General features: G+C 43.9%; 3 protein-coding genes across 4 annotated transcripts in view; 2 read left to right on the forward strand and 1 right to left on the reverse strand.

Annotated features, from left to right (window-relative positions):
* The first annotated feature begins 1,030 nt into the window (after nt 1–1,030).
* Nucleotides 1,031–15,192, forward strand: LOC139759869 (urea transporter 1-like). The gene is given in 10 exon segments (XM_071682391.1): nt 1,031–1,412; nt 7,057–7,182; nt 8,958–9,060; nt 9,063–9,076; nt 9,339–9,493; nt 10,076–10,253; nt 10,952–11,099; nt 12,223–12,407; nt 12,660–12,797; nt 13,332–15,192. Coding segments are annotated over 10 exon segments (1,137 nt in total). The 5' UTR covers nt 1,031–1,388; the 3' UTR covers nt 13,398–15,192.
* An 817-nt stretch (nt 15,193–16,009) lies between these two features.
* Nucleotides 16,010–22,658, forward strand: part of LOC139759870 (uncharacterized) — a 79,929-nt gene continuing 73,280 nt past the window's right edge. Inside the window, exon 1 of the mRNA XM_071682392.1 lies at nt 16,010–16,149. The gene's annotated coding sequence lies outside the window, so the exon portion shown is untranslated. The remainder of the gene's footprint in view (nt 16,150–22,658) is intronic.
* Nucleotides 17,667–22,658, reverse strand: part of LOC139759867 (short-chain dehydrogenase/reductase family 9C member 7-like) — a 60,532-nt gene continuing 55,540 nt past the window's right edge. For both annotated transcript variants that reach the window (XM_071682388.1, XM_071682386.1), the window contains exons 6-9: nt 21,466–21,598; nt 20,677–20,887; nt 20,022–20,145; nt 17,667–19,419 (exon numbers count right to left, since the gene is read on the reverse strand). In XM_071682388.1, the coding sequence (XP_071538489.1) occupies nt 19,253–19,419; nt 20,022–20,145; nt 20,677–20,887; nt 21,466–21,598 (635 nt within the window). In that variant the 3' untranslated portion in view covers nt 17,667–19,252. The remainder of the gene's footprint in view (nt 19,420–20,021; nt 20,146–20,676; nt 20,888–21,465; nt 21,599–22,658) is intronic.

A 22,658-nucleotide genomic window follows, 5' to 3' on the forward strand; every position in this document is an offset into this window, starting at 1 on the left:
AACTGTCGGGTGTAATACGCCGAAACCCGTGCTTACTATGCACAGCCAAGCCCTAAAGATCTTTTCCGTGTGTCCTCTGACCGCCTCACCTACTCAGCTTCAGCTTATTGACAGTACGTCGTCCCCTGTATACCACAAAACTCCAATTCGCTCTATCCCAATTACATCTCACTGCGGGTTCATGCCCTAATCATTCATATCATCCTGCACCCTATCCTTCCAGCTCCTCGTCTGTTTTCCACCTTCTCCTCGTTCCCTCCACTTCCGACACGTACACTCCCTTAGTCACCCTCTCCTCACTCATCCTCTCCATACATCCAAACTATTTGTCATACCTTGCCACATATAAGAATACACATACATACATATGCAACCTCGATGTTTTCGAAGGAAACCTATGTGAATAGCGACTCTTTGTCTAGTCATAATGCAGGTGTGTGATGCAGGTGTGTGATGCAAAGTCAGGTGTGATGCAGGTGTGTGATGCAGGTGTGTGATGCAAAGTCAGGTCATGATGCACCTGATGAGGACGGTACAATCCTTGAGTAAGACGGTACGATCCTTTACTACGCTTCGATACGACTTTTGATTAAAACGTTGCAGTTTCAAAAGACGATGGTACAGTACTATAACACGACGCAAGGGGGGGGGGGGGGAGATTCGACTCTTGAACAAGACCTGGCCTTTGACCTAACCTGAAGGAGGCTGGTCAGAGCTCAGGCCGTTACATGCAGTGATCTTACCGCTGTGCTCAGTTCTATAATTAACTATTTACGAGCTAGAAATATACTCTCTCCTAACTGTATGTTTGTAGATTTACCAAGATTAAACAAAAAGGAAAAAAAAAAAACCTTTTTCATTATGCAAAACCGTTAGCTTTAAAACAACATTAAACCTCCTTAATCACAAACATGCTAATTGCACTTAGCCCTTTGAGTGGCGGCGGGGGAGGAGGTGGGAGGGGTTTCTTGAAGGAACTGCGCGCGCAGACAGTTAAGGAGAACCGAGGCGAAGAACTACCTCGTGGACAGTCAGTCCATCGCCACTCGAGGCTCAGCCGGCCCTTAGCACACACACACCACACACGAGGGGGAGCCCTGAAGCCTTGGTCACACTGCCCCTCACTGACAGACCTACTGTCACGCTGCAGTCGACGGAGCCGAGGTCTTGGCTGTATTCCTTGGCTATCTCGTGGCCTCAACGTACGGGTGTGAGAGAAAGAGAGAGACAGAAACACAGAGAGAGAGAGAGGAAGAACAAAACTACATCTCAATCTGCAGAAGTTTGATCCATCTCGACTCGTCTCCATCACCCGCCACTTCGCAAGTTGAGGAGGGAGTAGCGACCCGAGGATCTCTCTGGTGAGGGAGCTTTGGCACGCCGCAACGATGGCTGAATTCATTAAGAACCCAGTAAGTCACTCACTCACAGCTGTACTACTCACTCTACCGGTCACGGGTCCGTACTAACGCGCCTTCCCCTCCCTCACATCTCCGTACTAACGCGCCTTCCCTTCCCTCACATCTCCGTACTAACGCGCCTTACCCTCCCTCACATGTCCATACTAACGCACCTCCTCCTCCCTCACATCTCCGTACTAACGCACCTTCCCCTCCCTCACATGTGGTGGAGGGTATTGTGGTACATGATAGAATCTTGTAAGCCAATATGCAATTCCCTCTTTCCCTCACAGATGTTTAAGACAGGAACAAATATTCTTAACTAATCATAACACATGTCTACGAACTCGGCCACCATTCTAGTTGAACACTGTGACAATTTGTACACCATTATTAGCTACACATTTTTTTTGCACGCTAAGATTACCTTAAAACAGAAGTTCTACGAAGATATACAGTATTCAGGTCAAAGCCTCACATTTGTATTGTAGAATTTCCTCGAAATGTCTTCCATAATCCTTGTGGCACTCGCGTAGAGAATTCTTTACAAGATGAACACCAGTTCCTAATCATTGTTGACCTGCACAAATAATATCATCATCTAGTTTAAATCCAAATAGATGTGTGTGTGTGTGTGTGTGTGTGTGTGTACGTGTGTGTGTGTGTGTGTTTCTCACACACCGGGGGTCGAACAGGCTTCAGACACACGACCAAAACCGTACCAGGTTCGAGTCGGGGATGATAGGTTCAACTCCGACACCAACTCAGTGGTCGAGGAGGCTTTAGAACCGCAAGTTGTCTCACACTTGACTAAAGCAACGAGACGAGCCACTGAATCAGGCCGACCCGAGCTTATAATAGTCCACAGGTGCCTCGTCTTCAATAGCGGTGACTTAAGGATACTGATGAGGTATTTCCTGCGTCTAGATCTGTCTCAGCTTAGCAGCCTGAACCTTAAGTACTTTATATTATCAGTAATGTTCAGATCTGAGGAGCATGTTGCCCAGCATTTGATGAAAAAAGAAGAGAGGAATTTTCTTTTTTTTCAGTTGCGATTGCGTTATTGCACGAAAGAAAGTGACTCAAACGTTTGGGTATAAGTTCATGAACCGTCGTCTAATGTAAGGACTGAGGTCAGATACAACTGCTGAAGTTTTCAGTTTCATCGTGAAGCCGCATCTATTCGCTTTCTTTGTTGTGAAATACATAGGACTGAATACGTAAAGTCGCTTGGATTTGATACCTTGATGTAATTATGTAAGTTTCGTAGGTTCCATCGAGAGCATTTCCGCCATGTGCTTCATTCAGACTTTCCAATTCATCCTGTTCCGAGGCTTCTGAGACTTTCCAATTCATCCTGTTCCGAGGCTTCTGAGACTTTCCAATTCATCCTGTTCCGAGGCTTCTGAGACTTTCCAATTCATCCTGTTCCGAGGCTTCTGAGACTTTCCAATTCATCCTGTTCCGAGGCTTCTGAGCGACCATAATCCTAAGAACCAAAGAATCGCAGATTTATTTTTAATTCTTTAGACGCTATCTATTCGCAAGTATTGACGCGACCCCAGTGACACCGCTTCGAAACGCTGTGAAAACGCTTCGAAACCCAGATAAATCTCTACGAAACCTAGTGGAATCTGTGCGAAACCTAGTGGAACCGCTTCGAAACCCAGCGGAATCGCTTCAAAACGCAAGACCACCAGTATTTTGAATAGCAGTTTCGTCTTGTGTTGTTCTTCCTCGTTAGGACTCATCGATCTTTTACTGTTTGAATTCTTTTTTTTCCTGTGAACTGCCTCAGTCTCCTACGAACCTTGATTGTGTAATCTTCGGTATCTCCAGATATCCATGTTGATGACTGTCTCATTGTCGTTTTCTTTTTTTTTTTTCCAATTTGACGAGCTGTATAGTTGCGTACGACGAATTAATCCCTGTTGAGCACGATGATTATAAGTCGTATTCAAAGGATTAAGTCGTCGCACTCCATGGGTTTAAATCGTCGTACTCAAAGGGGTTAAATCGTTCGTACTTAAAGGGATTCAGTCACCGTACTGAAGGGGGAGTGGAATCGTCGTACTCAAGATGTTAAGCCTTCGTACGTTATGGGGTTAAATCGTTGTACTCAAAGACGATCGATCTCAAGAAATCAAGTTGTCGACGGACGAGTTTAATCCACAGTAAAAGTAAACACACGAACATAAACATCCTCCAGCCTTTGTGATGTCGATGCAGCTCAGAACAAAACAGCCACTTCATCACAGAAATACTGTCCCCCTCATTCTTGCCAACGACCCCGAAGTGGACGGCGCAAGAAACAAGTACTTAACCAATTGAGTGAGGAGTCTCCAGCACGAACCATCCCTGTATGAAACCTTCGTGTAACGGATCCTCCTCAGTAATAGAGCTCTTGTCCAACATAGAGAAAAGTAGTTACTCTATGAAAGTAATGTCATAATGAATGTCTCTTGGCTCTAAGGCTCGGTGTCGTAAATAACACCAGGAGAGACAGTAGGAAACCTACGAAAATAACCCTTATAATACGGACCTGAAACAGTACCTCTTCCTAACAGAAAATGTTGGCTGGTCAGTTGGTTGGTAGTTTGGGCTTTTAGAACTACCAGGGTCATTAAGGCAGTCAAAGTCAAGCTGTATAAACACGATCCGAAAAAGTTTTGATACCTTAACCAAGTGTTGATTGTAAGACTAAAATATTCTCTCACTATGTATATGTAGCCTCCCCCCTAGTCATGGAGGCTGATATTCGCATGACAGTTATGCATCGAGAAGATCTAAGTGTGAGAAGGTCAGTCATGCACTGTATATTCGGTGAGTCTGTGGTGTTGTATAAGGAGGCTTAAGCCCCCTGTCGAGCTCTCTTCGAACACTTGTCATCCCTTCCTGTTGATCCCTTTGCCGAACTCTTCTCTCACCACCACCAGCAGACACGACCAGCCAGGAAGAGTTGAGTTAGCTTGTGAAGGCCAGCTACTCGTGAAGTCTCAATGAATAAGATAAAAATGACAGCTTGAGTACATGATGACGGGCTTCACACACACGCACACACACACCGACACGCACACACACACACACACACACACACACACACACACACACACCAAGTCCCCGGGGGCACGGTCTAAGGAGGACAATGGAGCGTATGAATTTACCCCATGTGAGCTCAGGGATGCGACAGGGATGCGACAGGGTCGTGACACCAGGAGCACAGCGCCACCACCTGGTAGTGAGGGGTACTGTCTGTTGAGCTGCTTCAAAAAGTGCAGAGATATTTTTACCTGAATAATAATAACAAAATCTGACAAGAATCTGTATAAAGAAAATAAGGTTTAGATTTATTTGCACGATAGATAGATAGATGGATATTATGTGTAATACACTCTGTAACAATAGTGAAGATTTTTGACAAAAATTAGGATATATATATATATATATATATATATATATATATATATATATATATATATATATATATATATATATATATATATATATATATACACATATGACCATTAAATGTAATCAGTCATCAACAAAAAAAAAAGATTCCTTCAATTAATTTCATAATGAATATGAACTTAGCTACATTGCCTCCTCCTCGTAGTACTGATAAGTTTAATCTTATGAATAAGAATATTCGCGAATATTTACCAAATATAAAGACCAACTCGTAGTTCTCTTAAGAGATGTAGAACTTCTGTTAAGAGTCGTGCTAGGCCCTGACCGAGTGTGAACGAATGTGGCCTTTCGTCCTTTCCTAGCGCTACCTCACGGGGGAAGGGGGATGCCATTTCATGTGTTGCGGGGTGGCGACGGGAATGAATAAAGGCAGCAAGTATGAATTATGTACATGTGTGCATATGTATATGTCTGTGTATGTATTATATGTATACGTTAAGATATATAGGTATGTATATGTGCGTGTGTGGACGTGTATATACATACATATGTATGTGGGTGGGTTGGGCCATTCTTTCGTCTGTTTCCTTGCGCTACCTCGCTAACGCGGGAGACACCCTCACACTACACAAGTAATGATAAACATGCGACGTTGCATCACGGATTTAGAACACTTACGCTCGCCAAACAGAATGTCTGCGTTCCTCGCCAAAAATATATCCACCGTCATCGTCTTCTTAATCCGCAGGAGACAAGAACTGAGCTTGTATCCTCACTTACATCACCATGAATGACCAACTAAACCCACTCTGCATCAACAAAAACTATACTACACACACACACACACACACACACGACATCTACCCCAAGTCATTGACATCACTACGTAGTAAATACTCACTGAACAGTCACCGCCACCAATCAAGAAGCAAGAATCCAATTCGTCTGCTCCACTCTAAACTACGCCTCACCTGCCAGGGCATCCACTCCTTTAAAAGTAAACATAACAAAATACAAATGACCCCAAAAAAAACAGAATATTCAGAACAATTACAGGCAGGTGTGTAGTCACTATATCTTACACGAAACAAAATCATCTCTAATTCGCTTCTGCTTCAACATGCTCGGTACCCAATGCCGTGCAACAGTTTTCATCCCCTCCCATCTAAACCACTTCATGACCACCCACCAGCCTTCACGTGCATATCTAAAGCATTTCCCAGCCTTATACTTCAATCCCTGTTACTCACAAATCTCCCATTCTTAGCAGATACCGTAAATAAACCACATTCACACCGACGTGACCCAGCAAACGCTATTCAACCGTTCCATCCATCATGGTCTTAATCTCTATTCCACCAGACATACACACATCCAAAACTGCAGTCTCTACACAAACACCAGGTACGTTTCCTACATCTGTGCTCTGAACATCACACATATCTCTTCCTCATTGCAAAACATCGATTTAGCTTACCACAGAACCTCTTACGACTAAGATGCAAAGACGGTGCTGAAATTATCCCCCCTTGTACACTCATACAACACCATCACTACACTTCATATATATTCTACCATCGAGACAACTCAAATTCCTTAGCGTAAAAAAGTCATTTTTTTTTGGTGTGCGTGTGTGTGTGTGTGTGTGTGTGTGTGTGTGCGTGTGTGTGTGTGTGTGTGCGTGTGTGTGTGTGTGTGTGTGTGTTTCTTTTTCTTGTCCGGCTTTGAAACTGCTAATTTCCTCACGTCCTTGTTGTTGCCAATTAATTCATCAAGACCTAACGACTCTGACCTCTGGTCCTAACGACCGTCGAACAAGAAACGAGCGAGTGAGTTAGTTCAACTCAAAACATTGATAGAAAAAATAAGGAATACATGAGTGGAAGCAGCCATGGTTGTAAAAGTTTTCCCAGAGTTGATTAATAAATTATCTGCTTCCCTGTGTGATGAGAGACAGCCAGGCCTTGAGATCAACATGGTGGCTTTCAGTCGCCATGGAACACAGACTCCATAACACTAGGAGATCGAACCGGTGCTCTCGTGTTGCTAGGTCATCGAATCGACCCGGTCCATCACAGCAAGATGACCAAGGGCACTACTGATGACTGAGACTTGTGCATTGATGAATTCAATCCCTTGTATCTCCGGTTAGATCATATGTTATCGTTGGCTAATCCTTCTTCTCATAGCCTCATTTGATGGACTAACACAATGTTCCTCCCTTCCTCTCTCCCTCCTGCGACAGCCTGGGATCCTGCCCTGGATAATTGGCGACGCCCCTGCTGCTAGAGATGCCCTGGCCAAGTACAGCTGGAAGTCCCCCGTCGTGGTGGTGAAGATCATCGACAGTCTACTAAGGGGCATTGCTCAGGTACGTGTGCCTCTATGTGTGTGTCTACTGAGGGGCATTGCTCAGGTACGTGTGCCTCTATGTGTGTGTCATCTGTCTTTTGTCTGTCAATCTGTGAAAGAGGGGTTGGGGGATAAACAGCTCGTGTCTGTTTTGTTTTTTCTATATCTAGAGGTTAGAAGCTGAGAAACTGCCACTGAATGATGTAGATTTATTAGAACAATTGAATACTGAGGTTAATGGTGAAGTCGAGCCTATCAAACCCAAGTTTAAGAGTATATAGTCCAAGATATAGTGCAAAATGTATCGTCTAAGATACAGCCCAAGATATAACTCGAGATGTGATCCGAGGCTTTTAGTATAAGTTCCGAAACCATGTCTACGTATCCGCCATCACATGAGAGAAAAACATGGACAATGTATATGATTGGTAGTGTGTTCCAAACACATTGTAACCATTTCTTTATAGCTCGATCATGTATCAGTTTTATTATTTCTAAAACTATAGTTAGCTCATCCTTGATGAATATTTCTATAATTATCGATAATCTTAGAATTTATCGATCAAATTTTACATCTAAGGCCGTCTACGTCAAGTTATAGGAACCAATAAGAGTGTATATATAAACGAACAGTAAAATTACTTTTTCGAACATCCATACCAGTTTAGAAGTTGCTACGATGTTTTTCCATGGGTTTTGATGTGTTTTTCACGATTCTGGCCTTCATGTTGACCGCAGACCACTACCTTTTCAGACCTTGCCCAACCTCTTTCTCCAACGATAGTGGGGTGGGGGTGACTACCAGTGGGAACCAAGGTCTTGGGCTGGGTAGAAGTCACAAAAACGAAGTGGTGATTTGCGATAGAAATGAAGGTCAGAATCGTTCAAACATCAAAAATCATCGGCAAAACAATTTCAACCAAACCACACCAAACGTAATCAAAGCCTAACCTAACCTATGCACAGGTGGATTTACCTTGATTAAACTTAGAAGACATTAAGTTGGAGTCCTCCTCCTCCTCCTCATCCTCATCCATAAATCGCATTGGCCGCTGTTTCCCCGACTGCGGGGATTTTGAGCTTTCTGGCAGTGAGGGAAGTCCTCTCTTAATTATGTGACGAACATGTATGGCGCTAAGCTCTGCTTGAAGTAGACGGCCTTATTGCCAGAGTATTAAAGTTCAAAATAACCATTCTCACTTTCCCTGCATACATGACTCTTGAATAGAACATAGAACACTCACCATCAAGGCGTACAGAAGACAGACAGATACCGTAAGTATTGCAGATCTGAATGTATGTGAAAATGAATAAAGCATTTTGTTCATAGTTAAAGTCATTACTTGTAGAAAAAGGCAAAAGCCATAAAGATAATAGTCTACGCTAGAAAGTTTATTTTCTTTCAATGACTTATGTTAGAAAACGTTTTTTATTTAGGGATAACTTAAAGAATAACTTCTTGTGCGAAGATTTAGTCAGAATAAAGTTTCTTTATACTACTTTTTTAGCAATCCAGACCTAAAACCGGATATTTTTCCTGATTTATCCTGAAACACTTCATTCATTTATCCATAGAAAAAGCCTAGGAAGTCATTTCCACGGATCCTGGGAAACTTTACATTAAGGTTGAAGACTGAATGAGTCTTGCAGAGGGACAGTAGCCTCACGCCCCTTATGTCGAGTGCTCTCTGATAATACCGCCTTCGTACGTGATCGTCGTAATGATCGTTCTGAGACGTCGCCGTCGGAACGAGGTTGATATATAACTATCTATCACTTGCGTCTCCTCTCCAGGTGGCCTTCGGAAACAACCCAATCTCGGGGCTGCTCATCCTGATTGGTCTGTTCGTTGGTAATTACACCAGTGGGTTGGGCGCTCTCGCCTGTTCCCTCACCTCCATTTCGTCGCCAAGGTAAGAACCTACCACTGTCTTTGACCCTTAGAGTCTTCCATTGTCTTTTCCACTGAGTTCTCTCATTGCCTTCCCTTCTGGAACCTTTCACTATCTTCACCCCTTCCCGTCTGGAACCTTCGGTGTCTCTCACTCATCACTAATCTTTATAGGAAGTTTGCTTAAAAACTTCATATAAATAGTTCTTACATTCTCGACTCACATCTTTAATGTATTGATATGAATCGTATTACCTTTCGTATATCTTATACCACGTCCACAGTTGCTTGGCTGGAGCAACGACATGATCGCTGCTGGACACAGTAACTTCAACGCTGTGTTGGTGGGCACCGTGACGACTGCTGTGTATCCTTTTGTCTTCCATGAGTCTCTCTCGCCTCCTATCTGGGGCTATATGGTGATCGGAGCCATGTTCACGTAAGTGTTGAAGTCAGTCTTCCTCCCTCACCAACACCACATTCACCATCATCTCTACCACACTCACCATCATCTCTACCACACTCACCATCATCTCTACCACACTCACCATCGTCTCTACCACACTCACCATCATCTGTACCACATGCTACGATAGCCACCATATCCACCACAGTTGCCACACTATTGTCACCACAATAACTGAGTATGTCACAGCCATTCTCACACAGTCACTCCTCTATGTTCTGCACAAGTGTTCTGTGCCACCTCTGTGTTCTTCAACACGTATGTGTGTGCGTGTGTGTGTGTGTGTGTGTGTGTGTTGATCAACTATTTGTTCTTTCCTCCCGCATGTTCTTCGCTTATATGTTATCTTCTCATTAATGAGAAAAAAATGATAATTGATCGTATACCACATGAAATAAGGTAACCCTTTTGTACTTCTGATTGAACTTCTTATATTAGTCTTTTGGCACAAATCATAAGTGTCCCAGGTGTTTATATTTAAAGTAAGAGGTCCCAGTCTCTCATGAGTGCCCAGCGAGTTCCACTCACAGTTTGAGTTCCCCTCTCCTGCAACAGTGTCTGTGTGGCCAGTGGTCTAGGTAAGATACTCGAGGCCCACAACATCCCCGCCTACACACTGCCCTTCAACGTGGCCATCTCCACCATGTTCATCTGTATGCGGGCGGCTGGCTACGGTAGCGAACCAGTGGGTCCTGACCACCACCCAGCAGACACAAGCATCCACTGGGATGAGGTAAATATTAGGTTTTCTTTTTTCAATATCTTCAGTGGGATCGAGTGAGGCAGTTCTCTCAGTGGGTTCAAGTGAGAGTTTTGCTTTTCTGGTGGGATTTTTTTGTTTGTCCCTCGCCTTTCTCAGTTGGTCCTAGGCGAGATTGTTGACTCTCCAGTTCTTATCCCTCCAGTGGGACCAGGTTTATAGATGGGACTCAGTGAGGAATTTATTCATGAGAAATAAAAGATAAATACCAGATAAGACAGTAACATCCCCAGTGGGCTCAGATCCACTTGACGTAATGAGATCTTTCATCAGTGGGGACCTCATGGGTAAGGAAACTCTTGAGAAATTAAGAAAAATAAAATGTCTTCCTTGATCTCAAAGAAAGAGCCAGTCCTCTTCTGGTCATAACACATACACTAGCTTCTTACGATTACTTGTTATCGTATATCTTAAATCACATGTCACTCCTCCCGTCAATAAGCCACAGATAACCAATGATAAGGAAATGACAAAGTTACGAACGTAATGTAATGGAAATGACATAACATTAAAACTGAACTGACAACTAACACAAAAGTAGGACCTAAGTGTGAGGGGTCGTCTTTTTGAGTACTGCCTGTCAGAAGAGCCTTGTGATTAGCATGGCTTTTTCCCCCTTTTTGTTGGAGGGTCAAAACTCACACTTGTTGACAAGGTCTTCGTCCCAACAGGTGTTCCTGGGATCGCTTCTGTCTGCCGGGCACGTGTGGGCGGTCGAAAGCATAGCCTGCTCGGTTCTGGTTCTCTTGGGACTCTTCATCTTCTCTCCCATCCTTACATTGGCCAGCTACATGGGCGCTGCTCTAGGCACGTTAACAGGTGAGTGACGTAGCTGTGGTCCCCTTCCACAGTGTCTTTGACGGGTTTTCTTGTGACGTTTGAAACATCGTGTGTTTGTCGACACCACCACGGTGGACAGTTTGACGCCGTCTGTTCTACTCTTTTAAAAGCCTTTGTGGGACATTTTAGGGTCAGTGCCACACTAGGTGGACACCAAGGGCTCCTTAGTTCTCAGTACCGCATATGAGGGACGTGCTAGGTACCTTGAGGGAGCAAGTGTGCGGCTCAGAAGGAAGTATCACACATAGGGAGTGACCGAGGCGTCCTGACGACCTGCGCCACAATAGGTAGTTTCCTCAGTCACATGAGGGACCGTTGAGGGACTGCCTGGGCTTCTTGGCGTTCGCTGCCACATCTGAGGAAGTCTTGGGCACTTGATTATACCATGATGTCCATACCTCGGGGATGTCCTGGGTGGCGCAGTGCTCAGTATGACAGCTGAAGGACGTTGACGATCTTCATCTAAGGCACTATGTTGATGGAATCGCCTCTGGTGGACAAGCTAAAGAAACCCTGATGGTCAGTCCTCGCGTGGGGATACAGAAGAACCTCCTGGCTCCCCTTGTGGACGCAGTGGACTATCGCCTTCCTTAAGTCCTAAACACACCAGCCGTACCACACCATGACCGCCATCCTCTCTGACCATGATTAGCCCACACCATATATCCCTTGGTATCCCTGGGAACCTTGGTGACTTCCTCAGCCACCTGGTGGCCGCCTTGAGAGCTAAGACAACATAATATCCACATCTGAACAACCCTAAAGAGGTGGTGGATGAAGGAATGCCAAACCTGTGGTCTCATCTGGATACTACAACGTGTCACTTCATAATGGTAAGGTTGTAGAATGGTACAACACCCTCGCTGGTACTACACATCTGAGGAACACTGTCTTTCTACAAGCCGAGGCTTGTCTTCCTCTCTAAATCACCTATTGATTCAGTTATGGTAAAAACATCGTGATAAATGATTTATCACTTACAGCAGAGTGGTTAAAAGACACATCCTCTCGTAGCAGTTTGTCCTTCAACATAATTTTAGTCACTCGAGTAAAGTGATCGTCATTAACTCTCTCTTTTCCTTCCGTTGTCCCATGTCGACAGGTCTGCTGGTGTCGTCGGCGCCGTACTCCTTGGTGTACCACGGCATCTGGGGCTACAACGGCTTCCTGGCTGCCGGCTCCATCGCCTTCTTCATGGCTCCCACGCCCAAGGTTCTCCTTCTAGCAGCTATCAACGCTGTCTTCGCCACCTACCTTCAGGCAGCCATGGTGCCTGTCTATGCCGCAGTGAGTACATATTGCATGATTGTTGCATGTTGCATGAATGGTGTGTGTGTGTGTATGTGTGTGTGTGTTGGGGGAAGGAGGGAGGGAGGGAGGGAGATGAAGCTGAGTTGTGAGAGTGTGTGTTCTGTGGTGAGATATTTACAATTGAATAGTGTTCTCCAGCTGAGGAACAGCTTGCAGGTGTCCACCACCTGTTCTTCCCTCCACAGAACCAACTTGCAGGTATTCACCACCTATTCTTCCCCCTTACAGACCCAGCTGCCGGTGTTCACCTTCCCGTTCTGCCTGGCCTCCGTGGTGTTCTTGGCCACGGCTATGGCCGTCAGCCCCAGCTCTGTGAGGGTCACCAGTCCGTCCTTCCCTGAGCTGCACCTCGTCCTCTACTCCCAGGTGAGGCTCCTCAGGCCACTCCCTCCCTCCCACCTCCGTTACTCTAGACGACATTACAGTCTCCCCCAGCAGTTAACCTCCTCATGGACCATCAGGTCTTCTGTTGTCTGCCCTTACCATGTCCTCTCATGTAAGATCCTTGTTTTGTTCCTTCTTCTGTTCCCACTTTTGAAAAGTGTTATTGCGAGAGGTGAGGATTTCGAGCCCAACCCCGTTTTCCCTTCTCATAGTCGCCCTTGAGGACACACAGGAAATACTAGGCCCGTGTTCTTTCTCCCCACTCCCCTGGTAAGGTGTTCTTCCGTTTTCATTGATTTCATTCACAGTTTGCGCTTTCTGGTATTTCTACAGCTAAAAACCTTATATTTTTGGTTCTTGCGCTTTTATTAGGCTTTCTGGAAAGTAGTTGTGTTTTACAGGTTTCTCCTTTTTTTCTGAAAACCTTTATTTTTTTTTTTTTTAGGAATGTACGATGAAATTTGTGATTCATTGATCGATGTGGAAATTTCAATCTCGATTCTGACTTCATTGCAGAAACCCCACAGCGAAGTCAACAACGAGAAGGATAAAGACGAAGAGACCACGATGCCTATGGTCTAAGTAAGACCTCTAGAGGACCCCCGAAGAACCCTGAAACCCTGGCTCAACGGAAGCTTTAGGTTTACCAGAGACCCCTGCCAGCTGAAGAAACCTCCACCCCCTTTTTCAAGGACCCTGAAGACCCTAGACCACGTAAGCTTCTGGGCCATACGGGAACCCCCCCATGATCTGAAATTCCCCTCCCGTCCCACTTCAAGAATCCTGAAGACCTTTGGCTACCTAACCTTCAGAAACATTAGGGAACCCCATGATCTGAAACCCTTACTTCGAAGACCCTTAAAATCCCTGAGGAAGAGGCATTGGTTAAAGCGGCAGGCGTCTCTGGAGGAGAAAGATTCATGTGGAGGTCTTCACTGTGGATTTTTTCAGTTCTCCCGTGACTCTTTCAGTTCTCCCGTCACTGGCGGTAGACTTAGTAAGCTTAACGCATCTAAGCAAGTTGCAAGGGGCGTTCTCTCGTGTGTGTGTGTGTTGTGTGTGTGTGTGTGTGTGTGTGTGTGTGTGTATGTGTGTGTGTTAACTTCTTGAGCACGATGGTACGACCCTTGAGCACGACGGTACGACCCTTGGGTATGATGTACCACCTTTTGACTAGACCTTTTTAAAAATAATGAAAAGGTAATGAAAAGGTCAGGCTCGAGAAGAGGTTATCATACCCATGTGCTGTACCCTCGTGATTAAGGGGTTAATCATACGTAATTTATAATCTTTAGCTGATGCTCTGGGTACCTTGAGGTCTACATAAGTATGATAGAATTGCTCATTTAGCTCAGATGTCCTCACTAATGATAACATGATGTCAGGTCACAGTGTTATCTTTATCGTAAACCTACGAAAGGTCATTCATGTCAGATGGAACCTCTTGTGTTATCTTTCACATGTTATCATTTGTTATAAAGAAAATATAACATTTTCTTTCGTATGTAATTGCATGAATGTCTAATACTTCATTTATATATATATATATATATATATATATATATATATATATATATATATATATATATATATATATATATATATATATATATATATATATATATAATGATCAGCAGACAATGTTACCAATTGATACTATTAATATCAAGTTGATTTTGCACATTATATCAATGTTATAGAAAGTTTATTGATGTATATTTTTATATCTTTGTCAAGTTTATATATCATATAACTATTCAGTGCATTATGGGCTGTTTCTGATCACTGTGCAGTTTTTTCTATAGTTAGAATGTCTTTCTATTTGTTCACTTCTTTGTCTTGAGCGATTGGAGCGACTGGAAGGTGACTGGAAGCGACTGGAGTTGATTGGCGGTGACTGACGGCGTGTGGATACGACAGTATTGCATAATTGGGTGACGAAGCCACACTGGCTGCAACTGTTATGAGAGAGAGAGAGAGCGAGAGAGAGAGAGAGAGAGAGAGAGAGAGAGAGAGAGAGAGAGAGAGAGAGAGAGAGAGAGAGAGAGAGACGCATCCCTCTCTCTCTTGGTTAATCAGTCATCACTACTGTACGTATGGAAGAGTATCTATAGATACAAGTTTAGATATAGATATGTCTGGTCAATGTCTGATAAGAAACTGCAAAGTGTTTTTAATATGGACAAGAATGTTCTTGTGAGAATGTTTGTTGAATATTTTTGAAGTTCCATTAAGAGAATTCAATGTAATTGTAAATATAATTCTCTGTTCCAATTCTCTTACCTATAGACACCATTATCTTTCCCTTTTAAGAAATGTTAAATAATAGTCATAATACTAATGCACTGAATATATGTTTCTAAGATTTTGTGATCAATTCATTTTTTGTTGTTAATCCTGCGCAAAAGCGGAAGATTCCAGTGTATTTGCGGTCTGTGCGTCGTCAATTGCAGCAAATCAGCGGTTTTTATGACAATTAACTGTTGTTCTAAAGATATGCTAACACGGACGAAATACGTTTACAATCAGGGGTCTTCAGACGCCAGGGATTTGTGTTTGGATTGCAATAAAGGCGCATTTATCCTTCTCTTTCAGCAGCCCTGTCTGTCGGTGCCCCGTAACCCACACACACACACACACACACACACACACACGATTGTTAGCGAGGCCTTAACGAGCGGTGACGACACCCCGACTGTGTGACATCACAGAAGATACACGAAGGTCGAAATCACACGTCGTGTGAATGCTTTTTGCGACTCTAGATTCGAGACGGTCTGGTATGTTTCACAACAATGTTTACCCTCAGACCGTCTGAATGATCACAAACAACCAATTATGCATCGCCTAACCTCGTTACATAGACGAGCATATGAATTTATATGTATACAAGTAATCATTCTTTCATTTCTAAGTACAATACTCCTTATTAACACACGTATCTTAAAATGTATATGAGATATAAGCCCCGTATGACTTAGCATATGATCAATATGTATCGAGCCAGTGGAGGTGAACGATTCTCGAATGTTTTGGACAATTCAGTGTCGCCCGCCCCACACACTCACACACACACACCGGGTCATAGCGAAGCCTTCCGCCAGTTAACAGTTGAACCTTGGCCCTGACTGAGGTGAGGTGAGGTGGGGTGAGGTGGAGCGGTGGCAGGGCACAACCGTGTGTGAGGTAGTGACATTCCCACACCTTAGACGCGTCGTCGATTTGTTTCATCACTTTACCGGAACTCCTCACTCACTCCAGCCATGGAGGATGGTACATCTTGTCTCCTCTTCCCTACGGTGGCAAGCCACGGAGGAAATGCCTAGACGAGAATGTACGTGAGTAACATATTGAACTGTCGTAATTGATTGTCTTGTTACTTTGATCTGTCCGTCCATTCTAGCCTTACGACCATCTTAGGTAGAATTATGAACGAGGTGTTTGGAAGACGTTTGCCATATTTAGATGTCTAGTGTTTTCTCATTTTAAGGGAGGCGAATTTTTTTTTTTATTAGTGTTGATTTAAAAGTTTTTCGGTCACTGAGAAATAGTGGGGTGTTGAATGTTACGATCGTTTGCTGAGGTGTTGTGATCAAGTGGTTCAGTCGTTGGTAAACGAAGTGTTTTGAAATGGTTGGCGTCGTTCAACGATATTTTTTAGCTCGTTAACCCTTATGCGGGAACGTACATCACTTGAACACAACGGTACACTCATTGAGCACGACTGTACGACCTTGAATGTGACGGTACGACCGTTGAAAGCGACGGTGCGACCCTTAAATGCGGTGGTACGACCTTTGAGCACGACGGTACGACTCTTGGATATGACGGCCTGGCCTTTGATCTTATCTTTAAGGGACAGATTAGAGACGAGGCCATCAGCAGGGTCGTTCCTTCGTCCTCATGGGTCGTACCTTCGTGATCAAGGATCGCATCACCAGTGCTTAAAGGGAAGTAAACAAGCGATGAGGTCCAATGGGTCGTGACATAGTTGCCATGTATAATAATCAGACGAAATTTCTAATCGGTAAATAAGATATCTATTTGATCACTCGGGTAATCTGGCCATCAGCTCAGAAGGAGGGTGAGTGTGTCGCCCCTCACTGCGATGTGTAACCACAGAATCACTCCGGCTAAAAGACATGCCGTTTACTGCACCCTTCCACCCTTCCTCTCCTCAAAGTATCCAATGTTTTCATAAAGAGAAAAGGAATATGAAGTGTCAGAACAAGCCATACGTGGACGTGGGATGTGGGGTGAGTGGTCTGTGTCTGTCTGTGTGTGGGATGTCTGGAAGTCGTGGAGTGTCTAGGGGTTGTCTGTGGCGCGTCTGGAGGACAGCACAGTGTCTGGGGAAGTTTCGGGGGGGTTTTGGACTCTGGAGTATTCGGGGTATCGTTGCAGTGTTTTGATAAAGGGGGGAGGAAGGAGAGGGTCGTGTGTTCGGATGGGGTTTATCAAGATTCTACGGGGGAAAGTTGGGGTCTGTAGTGTATTCGGGGGGAGCGTAAGATGTTGGGGGTGAAGACAAGTAGGTGGAGGGTCAGGGGAAGAGGGTCAGTGGCTGTGAAGGCGCCTGTGTTGATGTCCGGTGAGAATTCGACGTGTGTCGTCATTGATTCACTGCTTCGCATGTTCGACCCTCGGGGGTTCCGTGTTTCGAACAGAGCAAGTGGTTTATTTTGACCATCTTCAACAAATGTTTCGCTTTCGTGTGTGTGTGTGTGTGTGTGTGTGTGTGTGTGTAGATGATATGACGATCAGACTAGTCCACAATCATTATTTTATATATATATATATATATATGACCCTCAGTTATGAAACCCATCACAAACAGGATATGAAACATACTTAAGAAACAATAGTTTATTCATAACAATTCTCTGTTATCTTTGCACATTGCAGGTTCCCTATCATTATGTATCATCAACCATTACTTCCCAGAGTCGATTGGGATTATGCCAACGCACTTTATTACACTAGTTATCTCTCTGATGATAAGGTAGCTCCACCTTGGATAACGATCCAGTCCCTCACTAACTCTAGGAAGCAGACATACCATATGAATTATTACCTCCCATTTCGTCCATAACAGTTATATACACATTATCCCCCCGACCCGTTTATACACTTGACTATAACTATACAACATTCATGGGCGAACTATGATGTGCTAATGTACAATACATTACATGAAGATGAATATGGAATTACATAAATATTTGGGTACAGTGTCATGTGCACTTTTATGTACCCCCTGAACTCACATCATATATATATATATATATATATATATATATATATATATATATATATATATATATATATATATATATATATATCAGATAGCTACAATAACACGTAGGGGGTTTTCTTGACTATGTACACAGTGAATCATGTCATAATTTGAGCCAAGAGTGGACTTGCTTGGCTTCGTTAAGTACAACATGTACAACCACAACCAGCTGGGTGTGGTCACCCCACACCAGCTGCTGCTACGTTCCTGTAGACGCCCAGGTTGTGAACGTGTCTGATACACGTCACAGACATGATTGCAAGATGAAAGAAATGACAATAAGAGAAAAAATATAGAGGGGAAGGTTTTATGTTTTTTCAAAACCCACTATAGAACGTGATTCTATACAGAGGGTTCAGAAATGGAATTGGATTCAGTTAACATGAAATATCTCTTTAGTCTTCTGTTCCTAAATATACATAACTTTGATAAATATACACGTCTCTGTACAAGATGGTGGCGAAAGCGTTGCACAGGAAGTCCCATGTCGGATCAACGTTAAAGGTGATCGATCCGTCGTACGACGATGAAATATACCCATATGATAACAACAAACATATTCCAAAGTTTCCCCTGTTTCTCGTCAGAGATACAACTGCCCAGTCTAGTGGTCTTACTGAGAGAGAGAGAGAGAGAGAGAGAGAGAGAGAGAGAGAGAGAGAGAGAGAGAGAGAGAGCTACCATTGGGACGAATCAAAAGGTGCCATTGTACATTTTAGCGTTACGGCTGGCGAATATAGGCAATACAAACGTATATCTGCACTTAATACACCTGAAATCCTCTTCATCCAAGAAATCAAATCACAGAATTCTTAAATATATATATATATATATACACGAACACCATTCCTGTATGGTGCTTTCATAGATAGCAGACACCACATCACCATTTTCTAACTTTGTCTACTTGGGGGATCACAACTCGTCTCTGCCGTGGCGTTTCTCCCACAAGTCTTTATGAACTGACGACAACCAGCGCACAGCAGGTTGTATTCGCACCTGAGTTATAAGTCAGTTCTTTGAACACTCAGTCACAAAATGCCATCACTGGAATGAACTTTGGAACTTGAACTTAACATTCTCAACACCACAGACACTTAACACTTGTATTTTTTTTTTTTTTTGACGGTGGAGTCAAAAATTAGAACTTGAATTTGATTTCTGTTTCCGTCTTCGGCGATGGAGTCATTTCGTTCTTTCCCCAGTTAGGCATCGAGAACCCTCTCACCAGTCGAGCTCCCCTTGGCCCGAAGATATCCGTGTTCGTCCTGGGGTCCATAAGATTTGGCTTCTTCTTCTTCCTGCGTTCTGGAGGGGGAGAGAGAAAGGGAAGGGGTTCAGTGCCTATCCTTGGTGGACGCCGCTTCAAAGGGGCTGTATTTCCATATGTGAGAATCTTAAGAGAAACTATGAATTTCAAGGACATTCTAGTACGATATGGTCTTGTGTGGGAATTGTTAGATTATATTCCGACAGACACGATACTAATGAAATGATATGTAGGTTAGGTTAGACATAGATTAAGGATAGCTAGTGAATAAGGGACGTGTCAATATGAATGATAGGTTGCTCGTAACAAGACTGTATGAAGCTAAGGATATGGTGCAGTAATTTGGTGTCTTTGAGAACTTCCTGAGCACTACATGGATCCTCCAGACCCACACAGTTGAGTGTACCATAACTCAGACGCATTCATAATTCTTTGGAATATACAGGAATTCAGGGAATACAGCTGGAAATGTATAGAGTAGAAATGTCTTAGAAGTGAAACTCGCGCTCTTTCTGTCAAAACTCGTAAGGTTCGACGTGAACGCTAAAGATATGGGAGAGAGAGAGAGAGAGAGAGAGAGAGAGAGAGAGAGAGAGAGAGAGAGAGAGAGAGAGAGAGAGGTGGTGGAATCCTTCCTTACCTGTGATGTAAGCTGGGGGAGTCTGTGGTTGGCTGCTGAGGAAGAAGTGATCTCTCAGGTTCTCGGGCATGGAGGACAGTAGCTTAGCCCGGATCTGTGTCACTATACTGGGCACGTACCGCGTCTGGAAGACATCCAGCATCGTTAGAACTTCGGCAGGTGCAAACAGTTGACAAAACACAGTCAAGAGTACATCAGATGTAGACGGTTTCCTAGGCACAATTAGGACTTTAGAAAGTGCACACAGTTTAACTCGTATTTTAGTAACATGAAGTCGATGCCAGTCTGTCCCAGATACAGGGACAATATACCCTAACCCCATAACTAACGAATCACCAGTGTCGCCTTAAAGTAACTGGATGTATACGACTTATCTCCTCGAGCACGACTTCTTTACGGCCCTTAAGCACGACGGTACGACCTTTGAGCACGACGATACGATCTTGGGGTGTGATGTTATGGCCTTTGACCACTCTTACGGATCAGGTCAAAGGTTACGACATCATCATCATGTACCCAAAGATCGTGTGTACTGTCGTGCTATAAGGTTGAGGTACCCCGTCGTTCTCAAGCGTTTAATGATAAGGGATCTGAGTGGCAAGAGCATCAAGATGGGGCGAATTAGCGACCATCAAAGAGGCTTTGAATCTCTCACCTTAGGATCGTCGCCGGCCACTGCGTCGACCATGTCGTCAATCACCTCCTTGATCTTCTCCGAGGGCTTGGCTCTGTTGAGGTGGTTGGAGATGGTCATCTTGAAGTCCTTGATGTATTCGTCCCCATAGGACTTCTTGACGTCCTCAGAGCACTCCTGCCAGAACCTGTCGAGCGCGTTGTGAATGGGTCCCTCTTGGCTGATGGGCGTCCTGTGGTGATGATAGATATTGACAGGTTCAGGAGGGAACTGTGATGTAGTTCTTAAAATTAATATCATTAAATGAATTTGCTGCGTTGATTCGTCATTGGATTTGGTGTGTGTGTGTATGTGTGTGTGTGTGTGTGTGTGTGTGTGTGTGTGTGTGTGTGTGTGTGTGTGTGTGTGTGTGGGATGAGTGAGGCGCCCTTTATCTTTGAAAATAGAGGATTTCTTTTTTTTTTTGTATCCAAGATACTCTCGTACGAGAATGGTGAAGATATCTGTTTATAGATTTGTATTCATGTACTCGCCAAGTACCAAACCTGACATGAGCCGTTAGTCTTATGACTGCCAAGTTCACCCTTGTTTACATAAGGATACGCATAAAGGATTTGAATGTACAAGACACGAATCCTTAAAGGATGTTGAAGTATGAGGCATGAATCCTTGAAGGATGTTGAGGTATAAGGACACGAATCCTTAAAGGATGTTGAGATATAAGGCAGGTATATCCTCAGGGGATCTTCAGACCTACAACAAGTATCCTTCAAGGATGTTGGAGGACACGGGAGTGCTCGGGGGCCTCACCTGTACAGCGTGGGCTCCACCGTGTGGACAGAGATGCCCCATTTCTGCATCTCCAGACGGAGGCCGTCGGCGAAGGAGACGGTGGCGTGCTTGCTCATGCTGTAGGCAGTGAAGCCAGGGAAGGTGTAGCGACCTGTTGGGGCAGAGACAAGTTACAGTGGGATAGGGGCAAGTTACAGTGGGATAGGGGCAAGTTACAGTGGGATAGGGGCAGGTTACAGTGGGACAGGGGCAAGTTGGTGGGATAGGGGCAAGTTACAGTGGGATAGGGGCAAGTTACAGTGGGATAGGGGCAAGTTGGTGGGATAGGGGCAAGTTACAGTGGGATAGGGGCAAGTTACAGTGGGATAGGGGCAAGTTACAATGGGATAGGGCTAAGTTACAGGAGGCCATGTGTGGGTTTTACTGCTTAATGGAATTTCACTCTGAAATTACACTAACCACCGTAACACACACATACATTGTACTGCCTAATGTAATTCTACTAAGAAATTACATCATACACACACACACACACACACACACACACACACACACACACAGACTGTACTTCCTAATATATAATTTCACTGACGAATTACATTAATCAGCTGGGAGTATCCACAGCAAAATGGAGTCATGGTCGAACGCTGGAGATAAAAAAAAAAGTGAAAATTGAATTTCTGATAAAGGTTTCGTCACACAACCGAACTGAAAAGAATATTTTTATGATGAATTATATTAAATGAAATTGATGTTCTACTCATGTATCGCCATAATTTGTCAGGGTAATTGATGTATCATTATTTAAACTTGTGTCGTTAGTACCTGGAGCATCAAGTGACCAGATATGGTTAATAGTCATTATGACCAGATATGGTCATTACGACCAGATCTGGTTAATGGTCATTATGACCAGATATGGTTAATGGTCATTATGACCAGATCTGGTTAATGGTCGTTATGACCGGATATGGTTAATGGTCATTATGACCAGAAGTGACGAATGGTCATCATGAGAGGAGGATTGTTAGGGTAAATGATGATAACCTCAATATTTATTGACCTCCATATGATCATATGGATAATGACCTCGTTCGTGTAATCACCATACGTTTGTTCCGATTACCCCCCCCCCCCCCCCCACACACACACACACACACACAAAGACGCTAACGAGTTGGGCCAGCTCAGCCATCAACACTCCCATTTCC

The sequence above is a fragment of the Panulirus ornatus genome, chromosome 34, assembly GCF_036320965.1.
Source record: "Panulirus ornatus isolate Po-2019 chromosome 34, ASM3632096v1, whole genome shotgun sequence".
NCBI lineage: Eukaryota > Metazoa > Arthropoda > Malacostraca > Decapoda > Palinuridae > Panulirus > Panulirus ornatus.